At 47.1% G+C, this 12,402-nt stretch overlaps 1 protein-coding gene across 5 annotated transcripts in view; it reads right to left on the bottom strand.

The window, feature by feature from the left end:
- Window positions 1-12,402, bottom strand: part of Inpp5d (inositol polyphosphate-5-phosphatase D) — a 103,859-nt gene that overhangs the window by 80,190 nt on the left and 11,267 nt on the right. For all 5 annotated transcript variants that reach the window (XM_021156170.2, XM_021156184.2, XM_021156176.1 and 2 more), the window contains exon 2: window positions 8,350-8,413. In XM_021156170.2, coding sequence (XP_021011829.1) covers window positions 8,350-8,413 — 64 coding nt within the window. The remainder of the gene's footprint in view (window positions 1-8,349; window positions 8,414-12,402) is intronic.

Raw genomic sequence — 12,402 nt, 5'->3', positions numbered from 1 at the left:
CTGGTTCTTCCAAAGTAGAAGGACTCTGCCCCAGTTAGCAGGTGCCAGCAATTTTTCCTAGATATGGAATCTAGGGTCTCCCCCGGACACTCACTCTTGGTTCAAGTTCCTCCTTAGACATTCCAGCTGCCTTCCTCCAAACTCCAGAGACTTTGGTGGTTCCTAAGTCTCACCACTGTCTCGCTCTTTTCTGCCTCTGGTGTCCCCAGCCTTGCCTGGATCACCCTGTGTTGGCGTGGCAGCTAACCAGCCTCTGGACTTCTGGTTTATTTGCCCCATCATGCACTGGTTACAGTGGTATGCTATACTCTGTGCTTATTTGGCCACCTCTTTCAGTCCTTAAACCTCCGTAAGAAAGCCATGCCACAGTGCGTCAGCACTCCTGAGGAGGAGACGGGTTCAGAAGCACAGATGGCATCTTTAAGAGAATGCACACAGCATCCTGGGTGTTAGGATCCGAAGACCTGGCTAAGAGCCTTCTCTGAAAACGTGGCTTCGGGAGTAACTACCTGGACAGGACCCCGCAGCCTTGAGCCATGAGGTCATGAGGACCCAGGAGAGAGACCCCACAGGAAGGAAAGATGAAAGAGCTGCTGGTAACAGGGTCAGTAGAGAGTGACTAGGCACTGAGGTTAGCTTGGTGGCATAGTTGGAATCTCAGTACTGAAATGCAGGAGGTAGTTCCAGCAAGAGTGAGTCACTGGGGAGAGAAGTCTTCTCAGGGCACGGAAGAACTTGACCACCGGGAAAAAAGCATGTGCCAGAAGACATGGATTCCAGTAACAGCACTGTGGAGACAACTGCAGCAGGGCAGAGTAAATCCTGCTGTCCAGTGGGACCCACAGCTCTTCTGTCTTCTCAAGTCGCAAGCAGACCAAATCCATTGACAGCTACTGGATTCTCACTGTGTGCTGAGAAGGGTTTCAGGACTTCAAATATAAATAAGGACCATGGCATAAAGCTGAAGGACCTGGCAGGTGGAGGGTGAGGAGTCTGTTCTTTGTGTTTGTGTGTGTGTGTGTGCGCGCGCGTGTGTGCGCGTGCATGTGCATACACATGTGTGCATGCGTATGTAGAGGCCAGAGGCAAATGCAGAGTGACTTCAGTTATTGTCCACTTATATTTTCTTTTATTTGAATTTTTAAGTGCGGATGGGCGTTTTGCCTGCATGTGTCTATGTGCTTTGTGAGCTTGCTCCCTAGCAAGGCAACAAGAGGAGGGTACTGGAGCCTTTGAACTTAGAAATACAGATGGCTGTGAGCCACCAGGTGGGTGCTGGAAATCCAACTCTGGTCGTTAGGAAGAGCAGCCAGAGCTTTCAGCTGCTGGATCACCCATCTCTCCAGCCCTCCCGTCTTACTTTTTGAGACAGGGTCTCACTGAGCCAAGAGCTTACCAATTGGACTAGCCTAGCCAGCCAGGGAGCTCCTGGGATCCATCTATTTCTGCCCTTCCCCCTCCCCCACTGGGATTACAGCCCTTCTTTTTTCTGGACTCTGATCCTCATGTTCGTGTGGCCAGCACTTTCCTTGGGAGCCACCTCACCCACACCCTCGGCTGTGTTATGATTGATCCAGCAAGGTTCCGCTGGGGGAAATGGTATTTCCTCTGAGGAAAGACTCTCATCTGCTCAATACAACTCTGAATGACACCTGCTCTCAAAGGGCAACGCTGAAATGAGAAACTAAATCATCCCACGGAGAAACAGAAATGGAGACATCTTTCCAGGGCACAGAGGTCGCTAGCATGTTGATTGATTTTTGTACTTTTTCTGATTTGAGTGAGAGTAATAGGATATTGAGTCCAGAGACAAATCGTTAGGGATGTCTGGGTGGCACAGAACCAATCCCGGCAGCATGCACTGGCCAGGACTAAGGAGAGAGGTGTGATCGAGGTTGCAGACCACAGCCTGTGGACCTGTGCAGTGACTCTCCGTGCTCAATCTAAAGTGTACGGTTTTCCTTTTTTGAGATTCCCCCCTAGCATAGACCAAACCTTGTATGTTGGACCACTTTCAGCTACGTGTAACAGAATCCTATATGTACTTAAACACAATAGAGTCATCTCACTAACAGGAAGCCCATGGGCAGGCCAGCTCCTAGACTTGTTAATTCGATGCAGCTAATCCAATAGCACCATTCAAGACCTGGCTTCATTTTATCTTTCTGCTCTGCTGTCTGCATGATCCCATTCTCCAGTCACCTTTTCTCACAGTTGCAAAACAGCAGCAGCAATTCCAATGATCATATTCTAGTTGGTAGGGAGGGAGCCATTTTGTCTTGTGTCTGTTTCTAAGAAAGACTTTGATAAGGGGCCCCTACAGAGTCCTTCCCCTCTGCAATTGAGTACGGTTCCCTGGGCTTAGCCCATCAACAGTTAGTGTCAGCTCTGTGCTATGCAGGAGAAGAAAACACAAACAAAGCAGACCATAACATTCTGGGATATGGAGAATTAGCAACAAGACGACTTGGGCGCACAGAGATGGGGAGAAAAGGATAGTCATTTAGAGGCAGAGATGGCAGAGAGTAAATACTCCTCCCCCCCAGGCACCTGAGACTCAATTAGATCTCCCTCCAGGCGCACAGGAGAAGGGGCAGGTGAGGGGTGCTTGTTTGTTTGTTTGTTTGTTTGTTTCTGAGAGTAAGAGTGCTCCAGAAGGTTAGCAAATGAGGGCAGGACTGGGCTTTCTCAGTAGAATCTGAGAAAAGAAAACAGATAAACTGGCTTTAAAAAAAAAAGTCAAACAAGAAAAACCTTTGAGTCAAGGAAAGACCTGTGTTGCAAAGTGATCAATCTCAGCAGGATCCACAGGAGGAAAGGATGCAGTGAGCAAATGGTAATACCTGTCTCTCTACTACAACTGGCACGGCTGGCCTTGGGTTGGTGCTTGGGACTTAGTCATACTACATTTTCAAAGGCTATGGGGGATGCTGAAGGGAAACTTGGCCCCAAGAATTTCCCTTTTAAATATGAACCCAGCTGCAAGATATCCTGAGACAGTCAGAGGCTTAGAAAATAGACCTATATCTACAGCAGACAAAATAAAATAAAATAAAATAAAATAAAATAAACTAAAATAAAATAAAATAAAGCAAAGTTAAAACACAGGGCCCCAGAATATGGTTGCCAGGACACAAAGGGGTCTCCCTGTCTTCACATTGGCCATGCTAGCTTCTGAGCCTGTTCTGCACTCTTCCTTGTACAACCTCAGGAAATGTGTGTTTGAGCCACATCCTTTGCCCAGAGGCTCAGACGGAATCTTTATTTCACTTGGTGACCACTCAGAACAATAACAGCTGCCACCCGCTTCCTGAACTTCATAACAACGGCTCAACCGTTCGCCCTCCCCATGCTTGTGACCGGCCAGCTCTGAGAACGTGGTTTTGTTCCTTCTCCAGATGCCGTACTGCCCAGAGCAATGTGACAGACATCACCAGGGACCAGGAACTTGAGTCACGCGTCTGATCTACACAGATCACGACAGGCTCTGGCTAGTGGGGTTTCCTTCTGTCTGAAAGAGTAACCTTGGCGTCTGTGGGAAAGATCATCTCAAAGCCTCTCTCCTTCTGAACATGCATGAAAACCCATAGTACCCCAGTTTTCACAGTCCTTATCCCCAACACTGCCAGCTCAGCAGAGACAGGAAGTTCGCAGAGATATTTATGCGACAGAATCACGAGCTGGGCTATTTTCTTCTTCATAGGAAGTGTCAGGCAGCAAGAGAAGCCCAGAGGCCCCTATTCGCTTCAGTGGTGGACCTGGCTAGAGGTATCATGTCTAAAGGCTGCTCAGATCTCTTCAGCCTCCTCAGACACAACACAGTTGTCTGTTAAGACTTCTTGTCCTGCCTCAGACCCTCCCTTGCTTCCCAGGGAGCAAAGCTACTCCAAAAGGCAACAACTGGGTGAACAGCTCACTCTGAAGTCAGCGGCCCAAGATGGATGTCACTTCCCTGAGGGGAGAGTCACTTCCTTTGTAGATTCAGGAAGGACCCAGGATTCACACGAACACCGCCTCTAGGCATGGGAACCTGGGGCCCGATGGGCTAAGTAAGCATCCTGCCTGCCTGCCTGCCTCTGGCCTCACACAGTACCCGGAGGATCCACATGGACTTTAAGTCAGAACACTTTCTGGGTCTGAGAGTCTGCTTTAAACCTGTCTCACAGTGTCTGTGGATCCTTGCTTCTGTGCACCGAGCAGAGCCAGGGATAGACATCCTCCACAGACACCTTGCACAGCCCTAACAGAACACTTCCATCTTCATCCTCTATCACCTCTGCAGCTTCTCCACCTGCGTGCACTCACCTCTTTTCCTTTGTAGAAACCGTACCCATCACGTCCACAGCCTTCCTCTTTCTTGACTGTTCCTTCCTTCATTATCTTTCCCTCATCTCATTATTCCTTTCCTTTTATGTCTTTCAGTTTACCCCCTTTATATTGTTCTCAGCATCTCTTTCCCTCCCATTTTCTTCCCATTCTTTTTTCACCTTGCAGACTGAAGAACACGTGGCTGTCACCCTTCTTACCAAGAATTGGACATGGATGTCTCTCCTTACTAAGAACAAGGGCAGTAAAGAGAACAATGGCCTCCATGGAGACCATCCCTTCATGAACAGAATTGTAACCACAGCAGGGGAGATGTAACATTCTATCTTCCTGTTTGGTCTCTTCACAGTCCCTGAACAAAGCCAAGTGGCTGCAAAATCCTGAATGCACAGGACACACAACCAAGTGCTATTCATGATCAAATACCATCCAAATAGGCAAGGAAGGGCCCATCTCAGAGAGACCACTACCCTGCCTCCCCTCCATGAAACAGTCTTGGGTCCCATACTGCCGAAGTGTTTCAGTACCCATTCGTGCCTGGAAACATGTTCTGAGCCCTGAGAAAGAAGACTTAGCTTGGAAGCAGGGTTGTGAACGCTAGTGTCTATAGGTTCCAAACATTTCCGTGTTAAACAAGAGAATCCTGCTGCCATCCTTCCCACCTCTGATTTTGTAGGTCTATAAATGATGAAGTCAGAGCTGAGTCCCTGAGTGATGGGGGTCATGCTTCCCTCAGTCAGTGGGCCTTCTGGACCACGAGATACAGATTGTCCTTGGGAAAGATTGAAGGTGGAATGAATGTTTCAACAAGGATCTCCCACAAGAAGAGCTGGGATCATGAAGGCCCTTGGTGTGTTGCTGTGCAATGTCTCAGCCTTGCTCCTGCTGGTGCTGACACTAAGCAGGTTTAGGTATAAGGACTGAGTTATACAGAAACTGTGGCTAAGCTCAGGAAAGAATGCAGGTTTTGCTTCAACATAAAAAGAGGAACTGGAGTTAAAATAAGCAGTAGCCAAATACCAATGCTTCCTGAAGGACGTTTCTGCCCTGCCTTCACTGGCTGTGAGCTTTGATTTGTTCCTTAGTAGTCAGCTCTGAGCTATTGTTTGTTTTAGCATGTCTGGTGTGTGTTCTGTACATGTGCATGCATGTGTGCGTGTGTGCACATGCATGTGTGTCGATCTCAAACTCACTATGTACCTGCAGACTTTCCATCCTCTTAACTCTATACCTCTATCCCCAAGTGCTAAGATTACAGGGATGTGCTACTATGCCAGGTGTTACACAGTACTAGGAAACTGAACCATGGGCTGCACATGCTAGATAGGCTCTCTACCAATTGAGCCTATCTACATCTCCAGCCACTTGTAAATGTGTGGGGATTTTGTTGTTGTTGTTTTGTTCGCTTGTTTGTTTTTTATAGGACAAGACATCCTTATAGGTGGGGACTTCCAAACCATTTAGGCCCATGGCTTCCTATCCCTTGGCTGGTATAGGTGACCAAGAAGGTCATAGGTCAAGTGTAAGACTGAAACCAATTATGTCCAGCAAGGCCATATCTCTTCTATAAAAACTGCCTGCTCACTGCCCTGGCTGAGGTAGCCACAGGAGGCTATGATCTGTCCCCATCTGCCAGTGGTGGGCAGGTACCTGCTTCCTAACAGCCAAGCAGCAAAGAGATCAGTAGCTGGTGAGTGGTTCAGGCAGAGAGAGAGATGTTGGTGGCTGAGCCAATCAGGTTCCCTCTGGAGACTGAGAAGAGCAGTGCTGTCAGCTGGGGAGGAGCAACCCACAGAGAAGAGCTGACTCACTGAGGTAGAACTCAGCCAGGGCCCCAGAGCCTCTGGTCCCAAGGCCTGGGCTTCTCTAATGTCCTCCAGGTCACCAAAGGCACTAGACCTTTGCAAAAAAAAAAAAAAACCAGCCAGAGGGACTCCCAAAGCACACTGAAGCTCCTAGTCCCACTGTGGTCATTTTTGGGGTCACAGGAAGCCACGGAAGCAAGAGTGAAGAGAACGTGGGCACAGACTCCAGACAGGCAGAGTTATAGGTTCACAAGCTGTGGGCACAAACCCTCAACAAGAAGCCGCAGAGTCACCTCTTTTCCAGTCATACTTAAAGTCTTCATCACTTTGAAGGAACAGAAGAAACCACAAAAGGGGAGAAAGATCAAAGACGCCGACTAACTTTTAACTTAAGAGAGTTGACTCCTAGCAGGAAGCCACTTGCCAAGGACACCAAGCCACCAGGCAAAGTTCACACAGTCCTAGGTTTGGAAAAAAAAAAAAAAAATCGTAGAGACCACGAAGGCCCGCTGCATGCCTAAGCCACCTCTCCTGAGCCGTGTCTCCAGAAGCTGGTGGCGTCCACACCTCAGAAAGTATTCAAGCAAGGAGCACCTGCCAATCTTAAAAAAGGGCGCTTGCTTGCGTGTACTCAGATCTGTTCTGTCGATTCCCACCAATGACTGGGCTGCGAAAGGGACTCCCTGACCCCTAGACCACACCTTCCATCGCCCCGCCCTCCATCCTGGTGTTCATGCGCACACGAGAAAGAAGCATGAACTGTGCTCAGCCTGACCACCATGCTGTGCAGTACAGCCGTTACTCCAGCCCACAGTGGTTCACGCTGGCCTCTCCCATGAAGCTCAGTATGAGCAGACCCTTCCCCTAGACGGAAGCTTTGCCACACCCTGGATGGAACTGGTCCCCTTCGAGTCCCACCGTGTGGAGGAAGTGGCTGTTGGAAGTACTGATGTGGTTTCTTTTGAATTCCATCATGAGCTGCCCTCCGAGGTTTTGCCTCTGTTCATAACTTCTCTCTCTCTTCCATGTTTCTGGGGCCTTTTGCCTAGAGACTGCCTTTCATCAAGGCAACTCTGAGTCTACCCCTTTGATCAAAACAATTCATCATTCCTGTCACATTCCGGAAGCCACCAACATGCCTCACATCTCCCTTTTCCCACTCCTTTCTTTTCAGCAAAACCCTGAAGACTTTGTTCCCTGTTGTTCTGGTGACCCAGTCCCTAGATGCTTGTCTCCCCTTACTGCACTGCTCACACAGATGTGTCCCATCTGCTGTTGTGACTCTTACTATGGTCACTGTGAGCTTAGTGACACACAGCCCTCTCCTCTACTGAGGACATGGGGGCTGTCACCTCCTTTCTGCACACCCCCATGCTTCCCCAATGACGTCAGGCAAAAACTAGCTTCTCTGGCTTCCACATCACTCAGCTGCCACACTCTGTGGTCAGACAAGACAAGTCCCTGTGTTTGTCACACAAACACTGCAAGGGTGGTCTTCCCAGGCTTTGACTGGCACTGCTGATTTTTTGTTTGTTTGTTTGTTTGTTTCCCTTTTAAAAATCCAGCTGTGGCTGGTGAGATGCCTCAGTGGGTAAAGGCAGTAACCACCCAAGCCTTAGGATTTGAGTTCAATCCCCAGAACCCACATGGCAGAAAGAGAGAACCAACTCCTTCAAGTTGTCCTTTGACCTCTACACACACATACTGTGGCATAACTCATCAATCAATCAATCAATCAATCAACAAGTTTATTTATGGCTTTGTATATTTGGCCTTTTTACAGTGATTCAGATGCCATGGCCAATGCTTTGGGCAGAAGGGAGCTATGGGGATTGAAAGGCACCATCTCATCTAATCTCCCATCTCTCTCGCAAGTTCACCTCCCTCTGCTGCTTCCTGGGCCACTGACATCTGCTCATCCGTGGAAGTCAAACAAAAGAATAGATCAAGGCATAGCCACTGGCTTGGCTTTCCTTCAACACTGTGTTCTTTTCTCAGCCATGGCCACCAACAATCCTTAGCATGCATGACTATCATCTTATGACTGTCATCTACGAGGAGTCACTGTTATTCACTCAGTTCCCCAGACACATGACTTTGGGGGACAGAGCTAAGCTCTACTAGGTTCTCACATTGCAACTCTTCAGACAGAATACCTGTTTTTCCTTTCTCTTTTTTATTTTCTCCCAGGGAAAGCACAAGTTGGTTTGGGACTTACCTGAACAGTGAATTTATCATCCTCATTGGGCAGAATCCTGTAAGTGTAAACACAATTTCGGAACCTGAAATAAATCAAAGACGGCATTACAAACCATGCAGGAAAACACAGAGCCAGATAGAACAGGGCTGTCTGACACAGCTTGGGGGGGGGGGGAGTCTGCGTACAAAGCTTGCAAATGTCGGGGATGATGGTGGTCTGAGGGATGATGGTGAGGCAGAGCTGAACCTGACGCCTCACAGTCCTGCATACAGCACAGCCTTCCTGCCCCTCAGCACACCAAGAGTGGCCATGATATGCCATTTACATCACTGCTAGATAGCTATGTGGTCTGATCTAAATGCTCCATCATCTAGAGGGGCTTCCTCAACCCCTCAGCTACCACATCATCAAAGATAATGGAGCAAGAGACAGGTGTGAAGAGCCAAAACTCCCAGGAGCTCAGCAAGATCCGATCATGATGACCAGCTCTCAGCTACAACTGCGGAAGGAGCACATCGGCCAGGGTGAGGCTCCCCAGTACCCACCTTCTGCTGAGACCTCATTCCCCCAACTTGGCTTTTCCCCATGGACTCCTTGTTTTAATGGCTTCCTTCTTCCTGCAATGAGTCCTACCCCTTTCAGACACTGGGTTGGAGAGCTCTGGTTGTTTCTATAGAGGAAGTGCCAACCAGCCAATAGCTCCTTCTACATTTTTGGTTTAAGAATCCCAGCCCCCCTCCCCCACCTTTTTTTTTTTTTTTTAACCTTCTTAGAATCTCTGAAAGGAAGAACTTATTAAAATTAAGGATTCTCTGGGAAGGGGCTGTAGGTGACCAATCACCAGCCATCTGGTATCTGGTAGCATGGTGGCCATGGGGGTCTGTTGGTGGCCTCAGGAGTCCAGTGGCCCCACAGCTGAGCTGTGAGCAGTTTTGGGAAGCATCACCATCACCAGGTCTTCCTTAATCCTGCTAGAATGGCCTCTTACTCATCTTCCTCTATTTGGGATTCTCATGAACAGTGAAAGCTAGGTACCCCTATTGTCCAAAGGCAGTGGGGGCTGTAAAATTCCATCAACAATGCTTCTAATCTAGAAATGAGAGTTAGGGAGGTTGGAGAGAAATGTCAGTTGTTAAGAGCACTTGATGCTCTTCTAGGAGGACCTGGGTTCAGTTCCTAGCACCCACATGGAGGCCTGCACCCAACTTTAATTCCAGTTCCAAGAAATCCAGCACCCTCTTCTGGTCTCCACAGACACTGCCTGCACATAGTACACAGTATGTGTGCAGGAAACACACCCATAATATAAAAATCAACTGCATAAAAAGTCACTTAGCTAATCCCTTCCACATGCCACACAGCACTACAATTTCACAGATGTTACTATTAAACTCAGTTTAAGTTTTATATTGAGGCCTGGGTGCGTTGCTCGGTTGGTAGTGTTTGCCTACCATTCATGAAGCCCTAAGCTCAGTTCCCATCATAAACCAGGAATGGCAACATACACCAATAATCCCAGTTCTCAGGAGGTAGAGGCAAGAGAATCAGAAGTTCAAAGTTAGCCTCAGTTACATAGAGGGTTGGAGGCCAGCCTGGGCTATGTGAGACTGTCTCACAAAACAAACAAAAAAAGATTATATATTGAAAAAAAGCACCACACACAGAAGATATAAAATGAAAAAAAAATATTTCCTATCATCCATGAATTTCTTAGACTTATTCTTATTTATAAAATATTTTAAAACATATGCATAAAAGATTGTGTGTGTATGTGTATATATGTATGTATATGTGTATTTATATATATATCTTTTAAAAATTTAAATATATAAAATCTTACTCTTTATGTTATTCTAAAGTTTGCTTTCTTCATAAAATATCATCAAAGTCTTCCATATTGTGGTGGTTTGAATGCGAATGGCTCTCATAGGCTCATATGTTCAAACACTTGGTCCCCAGATGGTAAAACTGGGAAAGATTAGGAGGTGTGGCCTTGTTTGGGAGGTGTGTGACTGGGCGTAGACATTGAGGTTGTAAAAGGATCAGGATGTAAGTTCTCAGCTACCTGCCTGCTTCCGTGTTCCCTGCCCTGATAATCATGGATTCTAAGCCTAAGAATGATCATGAATTCCAAGATATCCTTTTATACATTGCCTTGGTCGTGGTGTCTCTTCAGAGCAATAGGGAAGTAACCAAGACACACATGACAGATGGTTTGCTCATGTTCTCAGCATTCTACCACATACATGTATTGTCATGCCCTTGACCAGAGCCTGGTGGTGGTAGTTATTTTGAATGTTTTGCCTGTGTAAGAATGTTGCAGTGAACAAACATCCATGTATATGTGGCTACATCGGTATGTACACGCATGGCAACATCTGTGTGTGTATACATGGCTACATCCGTGTGTCATACATGGTTAACCCATGCATACATGGCTGAAGTCTTTGTTTTTGTTTCTTCATTGTAAAATGGAGATGACAGCAATGCCATGTCTATTCGTTGCTGGGAGGACTAAAAGCATCCATGTATCGAAAGCCTTTGGAACCGTGCCTGGCTCACACTGGACACCACACGTGTCAGGGGTTGCTAGTTGTGTGGATAAACAATGAACTAGACAGAGTCAGCCAGACAAAAAGGCATAGGCACTTTACAAACATGCTTGCGTGGACACGCACACTTTTATGTAGCCTAGGTCGGCTTCTGACACAAGATAATCCTCCTGCCTCAGCCTCCCAAGTGCTGGGATGTCAGGTGTGAGCCATCAAGTCTTGCTGGCATTTTACATTTTGATAAAGACTGACAGCTTCGCGCCAGTGAGTCTGCCGGGTTTTTTTCTTCCTCCTAACGGATATGAGAGTGTCTACTTCCCCACAGCCTGCTGACTGGCTTATCAGATCTCGTAATCTTTTCAGATCTGAGAGGGGGAGAACTATGGCAGCTTGCCTTAATTTGCCTCTCCCCGTGAGAAAGGTTTGGTTTGTCTTTGTTCTTGGCTGTTTCTGTTTCTTTTTCTTTGAATCCCTTTCCTTGTCTTTGCTTTTTGTTTTTTGTTTTTTTTTTTTAACATCATCCTGGGCTTATTATCAGACAAGACTCTGATCTATGCTACCGTGGATTTTGATATTTATTTCAACAATGTTTGTTGGTTCCCTTCCGTTGCTGTATAAATTTATATTTTTCTATGTAGCCAGCTTTATAATCTTTTACTGTTTTGAATTCATATATACTTTTCTATGTAGCCAGCTTTATAATCTTTTACTGTTTTGAATTCATATATACTTAAAGAAAATGTGGGACAATGCTTTTGCGAGAGTTCATGACGTCGTTGCTTCATTCCCCATGGGAAAGCTGCTCTTGAGAGGCTCTTCTGGCTCTAGTCACAACTTAATGTTCCACCCCAACCCCAAACCCATATCACAGGCCAGGTCGATATCACCACCATCTGGCCCGATAGCATCTCGCCTCTCAGAGATATCACTGGAACACAGAGAATCCTCACCACACCCACTTATACGCCCCTATGGCTCCTAGGCTCAACCCATACAGAGCCAGGTAGTGGAACTGTAGAGCCAGCTCTGCCCTGATCTGACCTGGCCTTATCTCTCAGGAGCTCTGACCCTTCCTCCTAAGCAAAGGAGGGAGCGTGAGAATGGCTTTCCTTAGCCGAGGGCAGCTACTTATGGAATAGCCCCAAGGAGCTGGTGAAACACATGGGCTCACAGACAGAAAGAAAGGACAGAGAGATAAAGATATGGCTGCTCCAAAAAGGAAAATTTAACCAAGTGTAGGAGAAAAGCCAGCCTGGCCTTTTATTTTACTTTTTTTTGTTTTTTGAGACGGGGTTTCTCTGTGTAGCCCTGGCTGTCCTGGAACTCACTCTGTAGACCAGGCTGGCCTTGAACTCAGAAATTCACCTGCCTCTGCCTCCCAAATGCTGGGATTAAAGGCATGCGCCACCATGCTGGGCCTACCTGGCCTTTTTTTTTTTTTAATATTTTTTATTAGGTATTTTCCTCAATTACATTTGCAAAAGTCCCCCATACCCTCCCACCCGCTCCCCTACCACCC

This window comes from Mus caroli, chromosome 1 (genome assembly GCF_900094665.2).
Source record: "Mus caroli chromosome 1, CAROLI_EIJ_v1.1, whole genome shotgun sequence".
Lineage (NCBI taxonomy): Eukaryota > Metazoa > Chordata > Mammalia > Rodentia > Muridae > Mus > Mus caroli.
Note: the sequence above shows the minus strand (reverse complement) of the source record. Positions and strands in the feature narration are given on the sequence as shown.